This window comes from Scyliorhinus canicula, chromosome 7 (genome assembly GCF_902713615.1).
Source record: "Scyliorhinus canicula chromosome 7, sScyCan1.1, whole genome shotgun sequence".
NCBI lineage: Eukaryota > Metazoa > Chordata > Chondrichthyes > Carcharhiniformes > Scyliorhinidae > Scyliorhinus > Scyliorhinus canicula.
In genome coordinates, this window is record NC_052152.1 from 117,983,266 (window position 1) to 118,004,293 (window position 21,028).

General features: G+C 44.2%; 1 protein-coding gene across 4 annotated transcripts in view; it reads right to left on the bottom strand.

Moving 5' to 3' along the window:
* The window catches only part of dgkh (diacylglycerol kinase, eta), a 656,851-nt gene that overhangs the window by 253,694 nt on the left and 382,129 nt on the right, over window positions 1–21,028 (bottom strand). For all 4 annotated transcript variants that reach the window (XM_038802770.1, XM_038802769.1, XM_038802768.1 and 1 more), the window contains one exon: window positions 9,047–9,151. In XM_038802770.1, coding sequence (XP_038658698.1) covers window positions 9,047–9,151 — 105 coding nt within the window. The remainder of the gene's footprint in view (window positions 1–9,046; window positions 9,152–21,028) is intronic.

Below are 21,028 nucleotides of genomic sequence, written 5' to 3' on the forward strand. Positions count from 1 at the left end.
GTGCTCTTTCCAATGGCCGGTGCAGACTCGATGGGCCGAATGGCTTCCTTCTGCACTGTAAGTTCAATGATTCTATGAACACCTACATGGCATCCTTGACCACTTCGAGGAAACATATCGATTCTGAGGGTTGCACCTGAATTCCAATAAGGCAGAGGTATTCCTTCAGTCAAAACCTGGGCTCGCACAAAATTCCCCCAGATCACAGCCTTCTCCTGGAGACAGTCAATCACTACTGCTATCTGGGTAACCAAGTGTTACAGTCAGTGAACATAGACTTGGAGATACTACAAGCTGCTCAGATGAGTCTTCATTAATCATTAGCTGTGTGTGAACATGAAGCTAGCAGTCTACAAAGCAGCCATTCTCCCTATAGCCTTCTACAGCGGCACAACCTGGGTGATATCACGCAGAAACTGAAGATAGCTCAAGACATATCAATGGCACTACCTGTGGAAGATCCTATGTGTAGGCTGGATGGATCGCAGCACAAACATTAACATCCTCCAGGAAGTGAGCATCCTGAGTATAGAGGCGATCATCGTCATGTAGCAATGCTGGACAGGCATGCATCAGAATGCCAAACACTCACCAAACTTGGAACTGGTCAAAGGTCACAGGGCTGAAATGTTTCAAAGATACCTTGAAAGGCAACTTGAAGATTGGCTTTGACATCAGCAGCTGGGTATAGAATGCACTCGACCACCCATGATGGCGTACCCTGCTTCACGAAGCCGCAGCTTGCCTTAAAGCAAGGTGGATGACGAAAGTTGAACAAATCATAGAATTTACAGTGCAGAAGGAGGCCATTCGGCCCATCGAGTCTGCACCGGACCTCAGAAAGAGCACCCTATACTAAGCCCATACCTCCACCATACCCCCACACCTCCATCCTATCCCTGTAACCCCTTTTAACCTTTTTTAGAACATAGAACATAGAACATTACAGCGCAGTACAGGCCCTTCGGCCCACGATGTTGCCCCATCCTGTGGTACCCTTCTAAAGTCCCTCTACACTATTCCCTTATCGTCCATATGCCTATCCAATGACCATTTGAATGCGTTTAGTGTTGGCGAGTCCACTACTGTTGCAGGCAGGGCATTCCACGCCCTTACTGCTCTCTGAGTAAAGAACCTACCTCTGACATCTGTCCTATATCTATCTCCCCTCAATTTAAAGCTATGTCCCCTCGTGCTGGACATCACCATCCGAGGAAAAAGGCTCTTGATGTCCACCCTATTTAATCCTCTGATCATCTTGTATGCCTCAATTAAGTCCCCTCTTAATCTTCTTCTCTCTAACGAAAACAGCCTCAAGTCCTTCAGCCTTTCCTCATATGATCTTCCCTCCATACCAGGCAACATTCTTGTAAATCTCCTCTGTACCCTTTCCAATGCTTCCACATCCTTCCTATAATGTGGCGACCAGAACTGCACACAATACTCCAAATTCGGCCGCACCAGAGTTTTGTACAACTGCAACATGACCTCATGGCTCCGAAACTCAATTCCTCTACCAATAAAAGCTAACACACCGTTCGCCTTCTTAAGAACCCTCTCAACCTGGGTGGCAACTTTCAGGGATCTATGGACCTGGACACCGAGATCTCTCTGCTCGTCCACACTACCAAGAATCTTACCATTAGCCCAGTACTCTCCCTTCCTGTTATTCCTTCCAAAATGAATCACCTCACACTTTTCTGCATTAAACTCCATTTGCCACCTGTCAGCCCAGCTTATCTATGTCCCTCTGTAACTGGTAACATCCTTCTGCACTGTCCACAACTCCACCGACTTTAGTGTCATCTGCAAATTTACTCACCCATCCTTCTTCGCCCTCCTCCAGGTCATTTATAAAAATGACAAACAGCAACGGCCCCAAAACAGATCCTTGTGGCACACCACTAGTAACCGGACACCAAGTCAGCGCATTTCCCATCTACCACCACTCTTTGTCTTCTGTCAGCTAGCCAATTTCTGATCCAAACTGCTAAATCACCCTGAATCCCATGCCTCTGTATTTTCTGCAATAGCCTACCGTGGGGAACCTTATCAAACGCTTTACTGAAATCCATATACACCACATCAACTGCTTTACCCTCATCCACCTGTTTGGTCACCTTCTCGAAGACCTCAATGAAGTTTGTGAGGCACAACCTACCCTTCACAAAACCATGTTGACTATCTCTAATCAAATTATTCCTTTCCAGATGATTATACATCCTATCTCTTATAAACCTTTCCACACTTTTCCCACAACAGAAGTAAGGCTCACTGGTCTATAGTTACCGGGGTTATCTCTACTCCCCTTCTTGTACAAGGGGGCAACATTTGCTATCCTCCAGTCCTCTGGCACTATTCCTGTAGACAAAGATGACTTAAAGATCAAAGCCAAAGGCTCAGCAATCTCCTCCCTAGCTTCCCAGAGAATCCTAGGATAAATCCCATCCGGCCCAGGGGACTTATCTATTTTCACACTTTCCAGAATCACTAACACCTCCTCCTTATGAACCTCAAGCCCTTCTAGTCCAGTAGCCTGTATCTCAGTATTCTCCTCGACAACTTTGTCTTTTTCCTGCGTGAATACTGACGAAAAATACTCATTTAGCACCTCTCCTATCTCCTCGGACTCTACGCACAACTTCCCACTACTGTCCTTGACTGGCCCTACTCTTACCTTAGTCATTCTTTTATTCCTGACATACCTATAGAAAGCTTTAGGGTTATCCTTGATCCTACCTGCCAAAGACTTCTCATGTCCTCGCTTGGCTCTTCTTAGCTCTCTCTTTGGAGCCTTCCTAGCTAACTTGTAACTCTCAAGTGACCGAACTGAACCATCACATCTCATCTTCACATAAGCCTCCTTCTTCCTCTTGACAAGTGTTTCAACTGCTTTAGTAACCCATGGTTCCCTCACTCGACCACTTCCTCCCTGCCTAACAGGTACATACTTATCAAGGACACGCAGTAGCTGTTCCTTGAACATGCTCCACATTTCCATTGTGTCCATCCCCTGCAGTTTTCCTCTCCAGGCGATGCATCCTAAGTCTTGCCTCATCGCATCATAATTGCCTTTCCCCCAGCAATAACTCTTGCCCTGCGGTTTATACCTATCCCTTTCCATCGCTAAAGTAAACGTAATCGAATTGTGGTCACTATCACCAAAATGCTCACCTACCTCCAAATCTAACACCTGTCCTGGTTCATGAAACAGTACCAAATCCAATACGGCCTCGCCTCTTGTTGACCTATCTACATACTGCATCAGGAAACCCTCCTGCACACATTGGACAAAAACGGATCCATCTAAAGTACTCGAACTATAGTGTTTCCAGTCAATATTTGGAAAGTTAAAGTCCCCCATAACAACTACCCTGTTATTTTTGCTCCTATTCAGAATCATCTTTGCAATCCTTTTTTGGACACTAAGAGCAATTTAGCATAGCCAATCTACCTAACCTGCACATCTTTGGACTGTGGGAGGAAACCGGAGCACCCGGAGGAAACTCACACAGACACGGGGAGAATGTGCAGACTCCGCACAGATAGTGACCCAAGCCAGGATGAGAGCAAGAGGCAAGTTCAAGAAGGTGTGGAACCCCTCATCAAACACAAACTGATCAACTGTGGAATATTTTTCCAATGTTGTTTGAATTTATCTTCCCTTTTCTACATTTTTGCCACTGACTTCACCCCTATATTTTACAGCCTTTCGCTCCCTTCTCCCCCCCCCCCCCCCCCCCCCCCCCTCTCTCTCCATCCCTCTACTCTAGCACTCCATGGCAAGTGGCAGACTGGTATGATGATGCATAATGAATTATTCAGAAGTAGAGTCCCACTGGATTGTTCTATCCTTTTAATGCAATATGTTTTTCCTGCACTCTGTTGACCACAGTCTGAAATGTTCCCCATTGCTCATTTAATTCTCCCAAGTTCTATTCTAAGCCCCTCAAAATCACCTTATCTCCAATCTATTAACTTGGTTTTCATTATATATGCCCTTTTCTATTATCATCTGAAAGCATATATTATGGTCATTATTGCCAAGATGTTCCCCTACTTTTAATTTTCTTACCTGCTGTGGTTCATTCCCCATTACTAGATCCAATAGCGAATCTTCCCTTGTTGGGATTTTTACATACTGTGTTAGTCCTGTGTATATTGTAGGAACTCCATCCTTTTATCCTCTTTGCCTACATCTCCTGATAATTACTATCAGGGTAGTCAAAGTTCCCACAAGATTATTATTCTATTTTGTTTTTGCTCAGTTCTATAATTTGGCTCCATATTGTTTCCTCCACCTCCCTTCCACCATGAGGTGCTCTGCAGGTGACACCAGTTAGCGTAATTAATCTTTTACTATCTTTTATTTCTGTCTAAATAGATTCTATTTCGGTTTTATTGACAGGTGTGTCCTGCTTTTGCCTACTGTCATTGGTCTCCTGGATAAGTACAGATACGCCACCTCCAATTTTGCCCTGTCTCCTGGATAAGTACGGATACGCCACCTCCAATTCTGCCCTGTCTCCTGGATAAGTAAGGATACGCCACCTCCAATTTTGCCCTGTCTCCTGGATAAGTACAGATACGCCACCTCCAATTTTGCCCTGTCTCCTGGATAAGTACGGATACGCCACCTCCAATTCTGCCCTGTCTCCTGGATAAGTACGGATACGCCACCTCCAATTCTGCCCTGTCTCCTGGATAAGTACGGATACGGTACCTCCCGTTTTGCCTTGTCTATCGTTACTAAAGAGATGTTATTCCAAGTCCTGATTTTGCTCCAGCCAAGTCTAAATTATCCCATTATGTCTGGTTCTGTACAGTGCGTACTTACCTCCAGCATTGTATGCATTGGTGTACAGTCATTCTACCCAATTTTAATATGATTTCCTCTTACTTTATTTTTCCATATCGGAAACCCTTCTAATCCCAGAATTAGTCTGGTGAATCTTTGTTGCACCCCCTCTAAGGGAAGTATATCCTTCCTTCGGTAATACAACCAAACTGCACACATTGCTACAAAGCCCTTTATAATTGCAGCAACTTTCTTTACTTTTAGATGCTAATGCTTATTCACTTGCCTAATTGCTTGCTGAACCACCATGCAAACTTCCTGTGATTCATGTACAAGGACTCCCTCAGAATACCAATATTTCTCTGTCTCTCACCATGTAAACATATTTGACTTTTCCATTCTTCCTACCAAAGTAAATAATATTACCTTCTTTGTACGCCAGCTGCCAACTTTTTGTCCACTCAATCAATCCACAATTCCTTTGCAGCCACTTTATATTCTCCTCACAACTCACTTTCCAGCCTAGCTCAGTATGGTCAACAAACAATACCAGATCCCCTCATTCGAGTCATCAGGATAGATTTTAAATAGCTGAGCCCAAGCTCTGAACCTTCTGCAACTCCACCAGTTACCCCTCGCCATCCCAAAAATTCTCTTTATTCCCATGAGCCCTAATGTGGTGTGACAACCTCTTGTGTTGCACCTCAGTTGAATTTCTCCTGTAAATCTACTATTCAATACATCCACTGCTTGCAAGTTCCTCTCCAAGTCATTCACCATCCTGACTTGGAGACATGGCGTCATTCCTTCACTTGTCGCTGTGTCAAAATCCTGGAACTTCCTCCCTAATAGCACTGTGGGCGTACCTACACCACATGGATTGCTGCGGTTCAGGAAGGCAGCTCACCATCAATGCCTCAAGGGCAATTAACGATGGCCTAGCCAGCGATGCTCGCATGCCAGGAAAATATAAAAATAATTGGTTCCCTTCATCTGCCTTCTGTTACGATCCCAATTGATGTTATAACTGGCTAGGATGATCCCAGAATGGAACTCTGGCTCAGAAGACCGTAACTTTTATTTTTTGTGTGTAAAACGTGGAGGAACAGAGTCACAGGATCACTAATTAGTTTTGACACCAAGAAAAAAATAAACCTTTGTTAAACATGAAAATTTGGGATTATTATACAATACTCCTTTACTCCCCACTTTGCTGAACGAGTACGCACAGATTTTTAAGATTAACATGGATTGCAAAATACATCTTAAGCTACAATGATCTCATTAACACAAAGTCCCTTTTAAGCACACAAGATGATTGTGGTAAGATGCACTCCTCTCTGAACCCAAGTGAATGTCTGTGGATTTCTCCTCAAAATTCCCCCAGAAGATACTGTGAGCTACCTTGGCTCACTGGTCGCCAGCTTCCACACGATTGATTTCACACCTTTCAAATCTTCTTTTAAATTATGCTTTCCCTCCGCTGTTTCCATTAATGGTTTGTTTTCAGGTTTTACACCTCGCCCTTCAGGTTTCCTTTGTCTTAAAGGTTTTACACAAACTTCAACCACCAATTTCCGCAATTATTTCAAATGATGTCTCCCAAACTAGTAATTTCTCACAAACCTTAGCATTACGCAAGGTATCTTTCTGGCCTCTCACCATTCAATTTTCACCTCTCTGACTTTACTGAACAGTAATCTGTTCTGCTTCGCTGTTTCCTCTGTTCCATTAACACCAGGCCTCTTGGAAACTTCTCTTCATTTCTCTAGTTTCCTTAACTAGCTGGACTTTAGGTTCTGGCATCTGTTGTCTTGACCATTACTCCATAGTGTGGCTTTAGTTCTAGCAAGGCCAAGAGAGATGTTCCCTCTTTAGCCTTCTAGCCCTCTTCTGTTGGAAGAGCAGTGAGAGCTGCCTTCTCTATCACTACCTATCTCCAATTACAATCAAAGAACAAAGAAAGGTACAGCACGGGAACAGGCCCTTCGGCCCTCAAGTCTGCATCAACCATGTTGCCAGTCTAACCCAAAACCTTCTAAACGTCCGGGGTCCGTATCCCTCTATTCCCATCCTATTCACGTATTTATCAAGACGCCCCTGAAACATCACTATCGTACCTGCTTCCACCACCTCCTCCAGCAGCAAGTTCCAGACACCCACTACCCTCTGTGTAAAAAACTTCCCTTGCACATCTCCTCTAAACTTTGTGCCTCATCAAATTAGCTAAACTAAAATGCTTCTCTACCTTATAAGGCCCCAGTTACTAAGGAACCACTGCTGGTTCATTTATGCTCCATGTCATAGCCCTCTCTGAGCACTGTAGAATCACAGTTGGAATTGAAACCAACCCCCACACATGCAAACACCTTCGTCCAGCATGAATCTAACTCACAGGAACATTAAATTAAACACACTTGAAACTATACCTTATTTTTAATGTTACCAGTACAAATATAAATCCCATAAAACAACCTTTGTTTTCCGAACACCTACCAATTACACCCCCAAAGTACCCCAAAAAGCTCGTCAAACAATTTTTCTTTCATAAAACCATGCCGTCTATCCAATTCTGTTCTAATTTTCCATGTATCGTGCTCCAACGTCCTTAATAATAGATTTTGGCGAATTCCAGATCCAGAGGTGAATGCATCTGACTCACAGCCCATCCAGCTTGAAGTCTGGGTCCGAATTCCACTTCTCTGGGAGGTAAAACTTTTTACGACCATTCCCGCCGGCGTGATCTTCCGGTCCTGCCAACGGCAAATCACCACCACGTATTTCCTGGTAGCAGGGACTGCATGCAATGGGAAACAACGTCAACACCAGGACCAGACGATCCTACTGCTGGGTAATGGTGGAACCAGAAGGTCCTGCCACTAGCTAATGACAGGGTCCCTTCACTGCCACAAAACATGCATGGGGGTGCACAGAAAATCCCACACTCTGCAATTAGGTGGTTCAACCCATTGTTAAAGAGATGGAGATTGGACAAGAAATTAAGCAGAAGATCAATGGAGTAAAGTCAATCAGTTTTATAATTATTAACTCCCATTTGATTTTAGTTAATGTATTTATTCATTTGTCGTGTGATGTATAATTCAAAGAAAACACTGGTACAAAAATCTCCAATTGAAGATCTGATAGCCTTTCACATTAATTCATTGGGTACACAATCATGTAACTTGCTATTCATACAACAACTCATTCAGCTAGACTCCAGGAACAGGCTTTAAGAGATGATGAGTCACTGGCAGCAACATTTCACATTACACTCCTCCTATAAGAATAATTTTTACTGTCACAAGTAGGCTTACATTAACACTGCAATGATGTTACTGTGAAAATACCCTAGTCGCCACATTCCGGCGCCTGTTCGGGTACACAGAGGGAGAATTCAGAATGTCCAAATTACCTAATGGCACGTCTTTTGGGACTTGTGGGAGGAAACCGGAGCGCCCGGAGGAAACTCACGCAGACACGGGGAGAACGTGTAACCTGCGCACACACTGTGACCCCAGCCGGGATTGAAAATTGGGACCCTGGAGCTACGAAGCAACAGTGCTAACCACTGTGCTACCATGCTGCCCAGAAGCTGCAGGGTACTGCTTCTAGCATCACTAGCTGTCTTTCACCACCTTATCTAAAGGCCATGCCTTTACTTGGGACCATGGGAACAACAGGAGGTCATTCAGTTCCTTGAGCCTGTTCCATGCCATTCAATGAGATCAGGCAACTGCACCTGAACTCCACTCACCCAATTGATTTAATGGGATTTATGTAATTGTAGTATTACTTCCACCCTTTTGTATTCCAGCACATTTCTAATATTGGGCTAAATTCACCAGGACTGCGGGTCAGAAAATGGAAGGGTACGTTCAGCATGGCTGAGTCACGGCACTCCCAATTTTCCAAGTTGTGTGAATTAGAGAATAGAATGCGAGAGTATTCCAAACACTCTCTCACTGAGCAAGGCACCGAGTCGGTAACTTGACCCAACCGCATGCAGCCCATCAACTGACGGACAACTCAGAAATCAAGAGAACAAAATTTCAGTGCCTCTGATCAGAGACAGCAATAAAAATCAATCTCAATTAGTAGCTCGGGAGATGTTTGGAGATTTCCTGCAAGCAGACTGACCTGCGATGCCTTTGATGTTTAATGTGTGAAGTTATTTGCTCTCAATTTGCACTTATGGGACTGAACATCACAGAAAGTATGAACAGCACACCATAGACGGAAGCTTACCTCATAGTGCTCTCTACTCTGGACAGATTTTAATGAAGAGATCCAGTCCTCCATTTCCTTTCTGTTCTCAGCGCAAAGAATTAGTCTTCTGAAAGGTGTAATTACCTGAAATACAAACCTCCAAATGAGTAAATATAATGACAAAAAAAATATGCTTTAAAGGTAAATAGTTCTTCCAGGTTATTTATAAAATACAGCTGCACGGTGCTTTGAAGTGAGAAGCATTGTCCTTTGAAGTGAGAATTATTACGTAAATCTAAATTCTTTATTCCTTTCGGCCAGCCTGTCTTCCCAGTGTCTGCAGCAGTAATGGCTGAGAAAATGCACGCATTGCCGATAGAAAGCACACCAACCCAGCTCAATACCACATTGAAAACAGAAAATGCTGGGAAAAGCAGCATCTGTGGAGAGAGACAGAGAGTTAAAGTTTTGAGTCCAACGTGACTCTTCTTCAGAACTCCAAGGAATTCCTCGGGAGCTGCGAGACCAGCTGAGTTTTCCCAGCACTTTCTGTCGCTATTTCAAATCTCCAGTTAAGTATTCAGCATTTTGCTTTTATTGTACAAATTTCTTTTATTGCTGATTTGTCCATTCATTTCCAACAAAGCGCCACCATGAAATGTGTGTAACCATCCCAAGAAATCGTGGGTTACATGAATGACACAACAAAGAATAAGGGGCTATGAGGCCGACACTTGAACAAATACAGTTTAGGGTACCAATACTGAGCTTTCGACCAAGAATGAAAGCAATCTCCACGGCAGAAAACTAGCCAGAACCATTACCTGCAGAAGTCAATTTCCTTGTTGGGGGGAACCTTTCAGTAAGCTGCAGAGCATATTTTCTCCTTGGTTCATTCTGAATTTATTTTCAAGAGGGAGTTATATTCAGCATCATGAATTGTTTTGGTTCAAATACTTCATTCCATTAAATGCACTAAATGATCTCCTGCATCATTACTCATGATGAGGTGGATGATCCTTTGTTATAAAGGAGTGAACGCTATATGGCACTGGGGAAGGGGTTACAGAATGCAAGTGTGAGGCTAATAGGAGGGATTACAACATTATAGACTTTTAGTAGATTACTAGCCAGGTCACCCATGACATTGCTCATGGAGTTAGACAATGCGCCAAAGGGCAGCATGATGGCAGTAGTTAACACTGCTACCTCACAAAGCCAGGGACCCGGGTTTGATTCCGGCCTTGGATATCTATGTGGAGGTTGCACGTACTCCCAGTGTCTATGTGGGTTTCTTCTAGGTGCTCCGGTTTCTTCCCGCAATCCTAAAATATGCCGGTTAGGTGGATTAGCCTTGCTAAATTTGACCTCAGTGTCTAAAGATGTGGTTAGATGGGATTATGGTGATAGGGCAAGGAAGTGGGCTTAGGCAGGCTTCTCTTTTGGAGGGTTGGTACAAACTCAATGGGCCAAATTGCCTCCTTCTGCACTGTCGGGATTCACTCACAAAACCGACGGCGAGTTAAAATTGAGCTGTAACACTTTTAGTGAGACTGGTAGCAAATGTGACACATGGAGAAGATGCAAGATTATGTACAAGACTGGCATGGGGCTGACAGGGATTTGGAGGTTTTTTAAGAACATGGGTGTCAGAAAGAAAGACTTCCATTTACTGTCAGGAAATCTCAGTGCTCTGCAGTCAATGAAGTGCTTTCAAAATAAATTAACTGTTTTAGTGTAGGAAACGTGATAGGCAATTTTCGCACAGCAAACTCCGAAAAACAGCAATGCGATAATGATCAGATCATCTGTTTTAGTGCTGCTGGTCGAAAGATAAACATTAGCTAGGTCAGCACCCCTGCTTTAGTCTGAAATAGGGCAATCTTTTTTCTCCCCGAGTCTCAGTTTAAAGCATTATCTAAAAGGTGGCAGACACATCTGGCTGGGCAGCACATCCTTGGTACAGTAATTGCGTGACTGCCTGAATTCCGTGTTGAAGTCTCTGGAATGCGACTTTAACCATCTGATGAAAAAGCAAGAGTGCTGTCCAATCACACGGCTGATACCACATAGCATTAAAACGGGCACTGTTTTATCAGTACTGAGGGTGGTCTGAGACCCAACAGCATTGGCAAAGGGAGAGGATCTGAAGATTTTGCTGTAGTTTGAAATTTCCTGGGCCTGGAAGCTCAGAGAGGATGTCAGAATTTGAGGAATATTAGAAAAGGCTATCACAAAGGTAAATACAGGGATCACAAGATCAAGACACACTGTAAGGCTCTGGGATAAAGGAGAACAAGAAATATGGTCCAGTGGTTTGAGAGCACATTGGGATCTTTGACTGGGAGCAGTTCAAGGGTACAGCAGACCCAAGAATGGGGTATTGGAGCAATGTTGGGGGAGGGGGGAGGAGGATGAAGGGAGTTGAGTGAGGGGCAGAGTCTCACGTATTTAGAGTTCTGTCAAGGCTGAGAGCCACAGAGTCTAACAGCCTTCAGAGAATAAACAATCCAAGAGAATGTGATTCCTCTGAACCAGAGGTGAAAACTACAAACATATCTGACCTGAAAGCTTCATTACACCATCCTATCAGCATCCCCTTTCCTGCTCTCAGAGAGCTCTCATTGTCAGCTAGTTCTTGTCTTTATATTCTTGCCTTAAAACATTTCAATGTGAACTGTCTGCTTCATAAATTTAGGAGACAGAAATGCAGTTCTGACATGTGCCACTTTTGCACATCCAAATATAAAAAATGATGAAGGACAACTGAATCCGCAAATTTAAATAGTAACTTTAAATATATTGGGTTGCACCTCCTGACTCCCAAAGCCTATCCACCATCAACAAGTCACAAGTCAGGAGTGTGATGGAATACTCTCCACCTCTAGGTGTGTGCAGCTCCAAAAACACTCACGAAGCTCAACACCATTCAGAACAAAGCAACACACTTTTCACATTCACTCCCCCCCCCCCCCCCCCCGGCCACTGACTCAGTGTCAGCAGTGTGCATCATCTGCAAGATATACTGCAGGAACCCATCAAGGTTCCTCGAATAGCACCTTCCTTTCCTGTGACCTCTATCAACTAGAAGGACAAGAGCAGTAGGTACCTGGGAATATCACCATATATATGTTCCCCTCTAAGTCACACACCACCCTGACCTGGAAATATATCACCTGAAGAAGGAGCCGTGCTCCGAAAGCTCGTGTTTGAAACAAACCTGTTGGACTTTAACCTGGTGTTGTAAGACTTCTTACTGTGCTCACCCCAGTCCAACGCCGGCATCTCCACATCATGGAAATATATCATCGTTCCTTCACTGTCACTGGGTCAAAATCTTGGAACTCCCTCCATCACAGCACTGTGGGTCTACCTATGACACATGGACTGCAGCGGTTCAAGAAGGCAACTTATCATCACCCTCTCAAGGCCAATTAAGGATGGGCAACAAACGCTGGCCCAACCAGCGATGCTCACATCCCAAGAAATTATTTGTTTAAATGATATAATTGAAGGGCAGTACACAATTAGAGATAGGAGTCGTCAAGGAAAAATCATGCCAGAGGTAATGGTGCTTTACTGTTGAGCAGGATCAGGAACCACTGTAGGTGAATCTCTGACTAAGATAACAATGGAGCCAGGTGAATGTAGTCCACCCAGCTGGATAATAGTGGAGACACTTCTGGGGGAGGATGATGAGGTTCACAATATTAAAGGCAACAGACAGGTGCAGAAGGAGGGACAGTTGACCACAAGTCACACTTCCACAAGCGTAAATGTTCAATTTCTTACAACTTCATTGAGCTGATTCATAATTACCAGGTTCCTGGAAGGAACTGATCCCCATTGTCGATAGTAAATAGTAATGGGCTTTATAAAGGAATGTTCTTTAGCTAATGTTCCTAATGAGAATTGTGACCACAAGTATCCGCTTGCATTTCCTCCAATTAGTCAATTAAATATTTAATGTGATCCAATGAACTTTTGCTTCAAATCTCTCAGAGCATTGTACCAACATTTTGTGCGGCAATTGAGCTGTTGATACTGTTATTTATCTTGCATCCCCAACAAATTGTTGCTAAATTTGTTTGGCATAACTTGACCTTTATAAAGCCATGTTATCCTCAGTTTATACCACTGAATTGCTGTTGTTAAAATATGCTCTAGGATCTTTCCCCACAGAGTGTCAATCTAACAAAACTGCTGAGACCTCTTCCTGCTTTTAGTCACACAAAGTTCCGAGGCAAGCAGATACATTCTCGATTTGCTCATGCTTTTCAGTTCATACATATATAATTAATCTCTCTCTTATCTGTATGTACTTCAGAGTATGACTTCAGAATAAATAAATATACATCACTTACACAATAAATAAATTAATGAAGTGGACGGAACCCCTCCCCAAGAAAATTCTTTCAAATTTGGGTCCATCTTGCACATTACCACCTAATGGGGAATATAAAGAACCAACTTCTATTTCCCAATCCGATACCACTTCATTATGTTGATGGTCGGAGGTGCTACCTTTCGAATCATAAGAACACAGGACATAAGAACTAGGAGCAGGAGTAGGCCATCTGGCCCTTCGAGCCTGCTCCGCCATTCAATGAGATCATGGCTGATCTTTTGTGGACCCAGCTCCACTTTCCGGCCCGAACACCATAACCCTTAATCCCTTTATCCTTCAAAAAACTATCTTTATCTTGAAAACATTCAATGAAGGAGCCTCAACTGCACAGGGAATTCCATAGATTCACAACCCTTTGGGTGAAGAAGTTCCTCCTAAATTCAGTCCTAAATCTATTTTGAGGCTATGCCCCCTAGTTCTGCTTTCACCTGCCAGTGAAAACAACCTGCCCACATCTATCCTATCTATTCCCTTCATAATTTTATATATTTCTATAAAATCCCTCCGCATCCTTCTAAATTCCAACGAGTTCAGTCTCAGTCTACTCAACCTTTCCTCATAATCCAACACCCTCAGCTCTGGGATTAACCTAGTGAATCTCCTCTGCACATCCTCCAGCACCAGTACGTCCTTTCTCAAGTAAGGAGACCAAAACTGAACACAATACTCCAGGTGTGGCCTCACTAACACCTTATACAATTACAGCATAACCTCCCTAGTCTTAAACTCCATCCCTCGAGCAATGAAGGACAAAACGCCATTCGCCTTCTTAATCACCTGTTGCACCTGTAAACCAACTTTTTGCAACTCATGCCCTAGGACACCCAGTTCCCTCTACACAGCAGCATGTTTTGATATTTTATCATTTAAATAATAATCCCTTTTGCTGTTATTCCTACCAAAATGGATAACCTCATATTTGTCAACATTGTATTCCATCTGCCAGACCCTAGCCCATTCACTTAACCTATCCAAATCCCTCTGCAGACTTCCAATATCCTCTGCACTTTTTGTTTTACCACTCATCTTAGTGACGTCTGCAAACTTGGACACATTGCCCTTGGTCCCCAACTCCAAATCATCTGTCTAATTTGTGAACAATTGTGGGCCCAACACGGATCCCTGAGGGACACCACTAGCTACTGATTGCCAACCAGAGAAACACCCATTAATCCCCACTCTTTGTTTTCTAATAATTAACCAATCCTCTATCCATGCTACTACTTTACCCTTAATGACATGGATCTTTATCTAATGCGGCAACCTTTTGTGTGGCACCTTGTCCAAAGCTTTCTGGAAATCCAGATATACCACATCCATTGGGTCCCCGTTGTCTACCAAACTGGTAATGTCCTCAAAAATTTCCACTAAATTAGTTTGGCACGACCTGCCCTTTATGAACCCATGCTGTGTCTGTCCAATAAGACAATTTCCATCCAGATGCCTCGCTATTTCTTCCTTGATGATAGATTCCAGCATCTTCCCTACTACCGAAGTTAAGCTAACTGGCCTATAATTACCCGCTTTCTGCCTACCTCCTTTTTTTAAAAGTGGTGTCAGGTTTGCTAATTTCCAATCCGTCGGGACCACCCTAGAGTCTAGTGAATTTTTGCAAATTATGTTAATCTGAAGCCCTGTCAGGTGGGCAATCCTATAGCTGTATTTCAAAGAATGACTGGGAAGTTCTTCCTGGTGTCCTGCTCAATATTTATTCCTCAGCCAACATAGCTAGTCTGTTCATTATTATATTGCTTTTTCTGGGACCTTAGCTTGTTCAAATTGTCTGCCATGTTTCTTACATCACAACAATGACTGCACTAAAACGCACGTTAGGCCATATCTAGAGTATTTGGTGCGGTTCTGGTCGCCACACTATGGGAAGAATGTCATTGCACTAGAGAGAGTGTGCAGAGGAGATTCACCAGGATGTTGCCTGGGTTGGAGCACTTCAGTTATCAAGAGAGACTGGTTAGGCTGGGGTTGTTTTCCTTGGAGCAGAGAAGGCTGAGGGGGAACCTGATTGAAATGTATAAAATTATGAGCGGCATAGATAGATAGGGTGGATAGAAAGGAACTATTCCCTTTAGCAGAGGGGTCAATAACCAGGGGGTGTAATTTTACATTAATGGACAGGAGGTTTATAGGAAATTTGAGAAAAAAAGTTTTCACCCAGAGGTCAGTGGGAGTCTGGAACTCACTGCCTGATCGGGTGGTGGAGCAGGAACCCTCACAACATTTAAGAAGTATTTAGATGAGCACTTGAAGTGTCAACACATACAAATGTATGGGCTAAGGAGCTGGAAAATGAGATTAGAGTAAATAGGTGTTTGGGCGGTGGCTCACTGCCCTGGAGTGAAGCTGGCTACTCACCTCCTCGGATCCCCATAGCAGCCCTTCCACAAGGTTCACATTTTTTAAAAGGTGTACTAATTGGTGCCCATGTGACCACTTGCTGGAGAGGCTGTTGAATCCCTGGAGGACATTAGATAGGGGGTCGCTCCCGTTAATGGTACAGAGATTGGCCTTAAGTAGTGATTATTCGTTTCTCACCACGTTAGGGCGGGTTCCTGATTTCACCAACGGGAGTGGGCTGGTTAGATTGCAAACCAATCAGCGCCCAGGTGGTTCTTATCTTTGGCCTCTCCCGCGACCTAACAGCCTCATCGCACTCTTGCTTCTGCACATTGCGGCCATTAAATCGTGCCCCGACTCTTTCAGTCAATCCAAAATATTTAAAATTGGTGAATGTGTTGAGGCCACTGAATTCAAATAAAAACATCAAAGTATGGGATTGATTGGCAGCTATATATTTAATTTGAAAGACATTTTATAATTTCTTCTTTCATTTTTAACAGTTTCAAAGGCTGAAATGTTCTAGCTCTCCCCACTGGCAGGAACTTCGAGACTCACTGATGGTGACCCCATCTGTGGTCAATTTCCCAGGGGCAGAAGGGGCAGGGCACAGAAAACCCCAGAGATATTGCCAGGACCAAGGTGAGTGTCTTGTGTTCCAGGAAGATATAGGCGGGATGGTCAAATGGGCAGATGGAATTTAACCCTGAAAAGTGTGAGGGAATACACTTTGGAAGGAGTAATGCGTCGAGGAAGAATTCAATGAATGGCATGACACTGGGAAGTTCCCAGGGGAACAGAGGGACTTTGGCATGTTTGTCCATAGATCTTTGAAGGTGGGAGGGCAGGTTAATGGGGTGGCGAAAATGGCATATGGGATACTTATAACAGCAGGGAAGTCATATTGAAAATGTACTGGACTTTGGTGAGGCCACAGCTGGAGTACTGTGTGCAGTTCTGGTCACCACATTATAGGAAGGATGCGATTGCCCTGGAGGAGGGGATGCAGAGGCAATTCACTGAATGTTGCCTGGGATGGAACATTTAAGTCTTGAAGAGAGGTTGGATAGGCTTGGGTTAATTTCGCTGGAGCAGAGAAAACTGAAGGGCGACCTGATCGAGGTGTACAAGGTTATGAGAGGCATGGACAGGATGGATAGGGAACAGCTGTTCCCCTTACTTGAAGGGTCAGTTAAGAGGGGACACAAATTCAAAGTGAGGGGCAGGAGGTTTAGGGAGGATTTGAGGGAAAGCTTTTTTTACCCAGAGGGTGGTGACGGTCAGGAATGCACTACCTGGGAGGATGGTAGAGCAGGTTGCCTCACTTCCTTTGAAGACTACTGGGATGAGCACTTGGCAGATCATCAAATTCAAGGTTATGGGCCGATGCTGGAAAATGGGATTAGGTAGGAAGGTCAGGCGTTTTTCATGTTTGGGTGCAGACTCGATGGGCCTCTTCTGCACTGTATTATTCTGTGATTCTGACCAGAAGATCCCATTTCCACTCAACACCTCCACCTGGGAGGGGAAGGGCAGAGCATACTGCCCAAAGTCAGATACTGGACACAATGGTTACAATTGGGAGGGAGTTTCCCGAGGAGTCCTCAGCATCGACCCTGGACCCCATGAAATTTCATGGCTTCAGGTTAAACATGGACAAGGAAACATCCTGCCGATTACCACGCACCATCCTCCCTCAACTGATGAATCAGTACTCCTCCATATTGAACACCACTTGGAGGATGCACTGAGGGTGGGAAAGGTGCAAAAATGTAATCTGGTGAGGGATTTCAATGTCCATCGTCAAGAGTGGTTCAGTAGCACCACCACAGACTGAGCTGGCCAGGTTCTAAAGGACAGAGCTGCTAGACTGGGTCTGCGGCAGTAGGCGAGGGAACCAACAAGAGGGAAAAACATACTTGACCTCATTCTCACCAATCTATCTGCCACAGATGTATCTGTCCATGACAGTATCGGTCAGAGTGACTACCGCACAGTGCTTATGGAAACCAAGTCCCGTTTTCACATTGAGGTAACCCTCCATCGTGTTGTGTGGCACTACCCCCACCGTGCTAAACAGGATAGACTTCGAACAGATCTAGCAACTCAAAGCTGGGCATCCATGAGGTGCTGTTAACCATCAGCAGCAGCAGAATTGTATTCACTCACAATCTGTAACCTCATGGCCTGGCATATCCCCCACTCTACCATTCCCACCAAGCCAGGGGGTCACCTCCGGTGGTCCACAGCATCACAGATGCCAGTCTTCAGACAATTCAATTCATTCCATGTGATATCAAGAAATGTCTGAAGGCACATAATACTGCAAAGGATACAGGCCCAGACAATATTCCAGCAATAGTACTGGAAAAGCCTTGTGCTCCAGAACTGGCTGCACCCCTAGCCAAGCTGCTCCAGTACAGCCACATGACTGACATCTACCCAACAAGGTGGAAAATTTCCAAAGTATGTCCTGCACACAGGGCAAATCCAACCTAACCAATTACCACCCCATCTGTCTCCTCTCGATCATCAGTAAAGTAGTGGAAGGGAGTCATCAACAGTGCTCTCATGTAGCACTTACTCAGTAATAACCTGCTCATGGACACTCATAGAACAGTACAGCACAGAACAGGCCCTTCGGCCCTCGATGTTGTGCCGAGCAATGATTACCCTACTCAAACTCACGTATCCACCCTATACCCGTAACCCAACAACTCCCCCTTAACCTTACTTTTTAGGACACTACGGGCAATTTAGCATGGCCAATCCACCCAACCCGCACATCTTTGGACTGTGGGAGGAAACCAGAGCACCTGGAGGAAACCCACGCACACACGGGGAGGACGTGCTGACTCCGCACAGACAGTGACCCAGCCGGGAACCGAACCTGGGACCCTGGAGCTGTGAAGCATTTATGCTAACCACTATGCTACCGTGCTGCCCCGTTCGGCTTGCAGGTCGGCCAGGGACACTCAATTCCTGGCCTCAATACAGTCTTAAGTAAAACACGGACAAAAGAGGTCAAAGTCAGAGGTGATGTGAGTGTGGCTGTCCTTGACATCAAGGAAGCATTTAACTGAGTATGGTATCAAGGGACCCTAGCTAAACTGGAGTGGGAATCAGGGAGAAAACTCTCTGCTGAGTGGAGTTATACTTGGCTCAAAGGAAGATGGTTGTGGTGCTTCGAGGTCAATCATCTCAGTTCCAGGACATCACTGCAAAAGTTCCTCAAGATAATGTCCTAAGCCCAACCATCTTCATCAGCTTTATCATTGTCTTTCCTTCCATCATAAAGGACAGAAGTGGGATGTTCGCAGACATGATATTCAGTAATATTTGTGACTCCTCAGATATTGAAGCAGTCCATGTCCAAAGACAGCAATATCCAGGCTTGGGCTGACAAGTGGCAAGTTACATTCGCGCCACACAAGTGCCAAGCATTGACCATCTCCAACAAGAGAGAATCTAACCATCTCTCCTTGACAATCAATGGCATTGCCATCACTGAATCCCCCATCATCTACATCCTGGTTGTTGCCCTTGACCAGAAACTGAACTGGATTAGCCATATTAATACTGCGACTACCAGAGCAGGTCAAACGTTAGGAAACCTGCAGCGAGGAACTCATTTACAGACTCCAAGGCACATATCAGGAGTATCAAAGCAGCCCGCTGGATTGCTCCCCCTTTCACAAACATTCAATCCCTCCACCACCGACGTATAATGCCAGCTGTATGAACCATCTACAAGACACAATGGTAAACTCACTGGTTGCTTAGGCAGCACCTTCTAAACACAGACCACTACCATCGTGAAGGCCAAGAGCAGCAGATATCTGGGAACCCCACCACCTGGAGGTTCTCCTCCCAGTCACTCACCATTCTGACTTGGAAATATGTCGCCGTTCCTTTGCTGTCGCTGGGCCAAAACCCTGGAACTCCCTCCCCAACAACTCTGTGGGTGAACCTACACCTCAGGGACTGTAGTGGTTCAAGAAGAGAGCCCACCACAACTTTCTCAAGGGCAACTATGGATGGGGAGTAAATGCCGGCCTAGTCAGCGATGCCCACATTCCATAAACAAATGAAAAAAAATAAGCATGGGATTCCATACTCACGTAAAGTAAGCAATAAAACTACCCGATAAGTTTGGAGTAAGCGACTTGGTTCAGGACATATTTTCATTTTAGTGAAGCAGATAGATGCAAACTGTTTCTTATTATACTCCAAAAATCATCTAATCGTTCCAGATATATTTCAAATTATATATATATCTTTATTATTGTTCAAATTCCTGTTAGTTAATCCTTCTACGAAGTTTGAGAATCAACAAAATGAAAAAATACATGTACCCCATGAAGTGTTCATCCAGCTGTTGCCCCGATCTGCATCCTAGAGATCAAATCTTTCATTCCTGGAGACTCCAACACATTCCTAGGAGGTCTGGCAATCCACGTCAACCTATCATTTTCACATCGTTATGTCCAGTACAGGCCAGTCATATTGTGAACTTTCTGTCAATACATGATGGTGTCCAATTTTTTAAATGGCTGCTGTAAATCATGTGACTTTTGGCATTTGGACTACACACAATATCAAATTGCCAGATATGGACATAGTGAGGGTACCCCACAGCCATTTGTGGAATTCACACGTCTCATTGTTTAAGGATGGGCCAATATCTAAAGACTATGAAGTTTCGAAACTTCCTGATTCCATGTTTCATACCGAATAAAAAGGAAGATGGAAATTTATGGCAACTATCAACTTCCTATTGTATAATGATGGCCTCCCCCATCGAAGCTAGTCTGGGTGGGCCTCAGGCATTAACCCAGCGGTCATGCAAGCAAAACTTGTTTTAGGGTATTTACTCTTAATATCCCAGGATCCAGAAAATCCATCAGAAGCATCAGTCATCAACCAGCCTGAGGACAGCCTGATTTTGAAAATGGCTGCATGTCATCAAAGCTGCCAAAGTACTTAAACTGTTCTAGTTTCAAAGTGCGCCTGAGAACCAACTTCCTAGATATTTGCATTCCAAAGGTTAAAAAAGGACACTTCTTTCCATACAAAATATACCGATTCTGGGCAGTAAGAGAGCAACTATATTCTGTCATGGACAACATGCATTTCTCTGATGCATCTAGTAAGCTGTATGTTGTGACTAAGCTTTTGTTGGACCCTGGGTTTGCTACTATTATTAGGCAGGTAAACTGGTACAACTCAGTATGCTGTAAGTATGTTTAAGGGGAAATTGT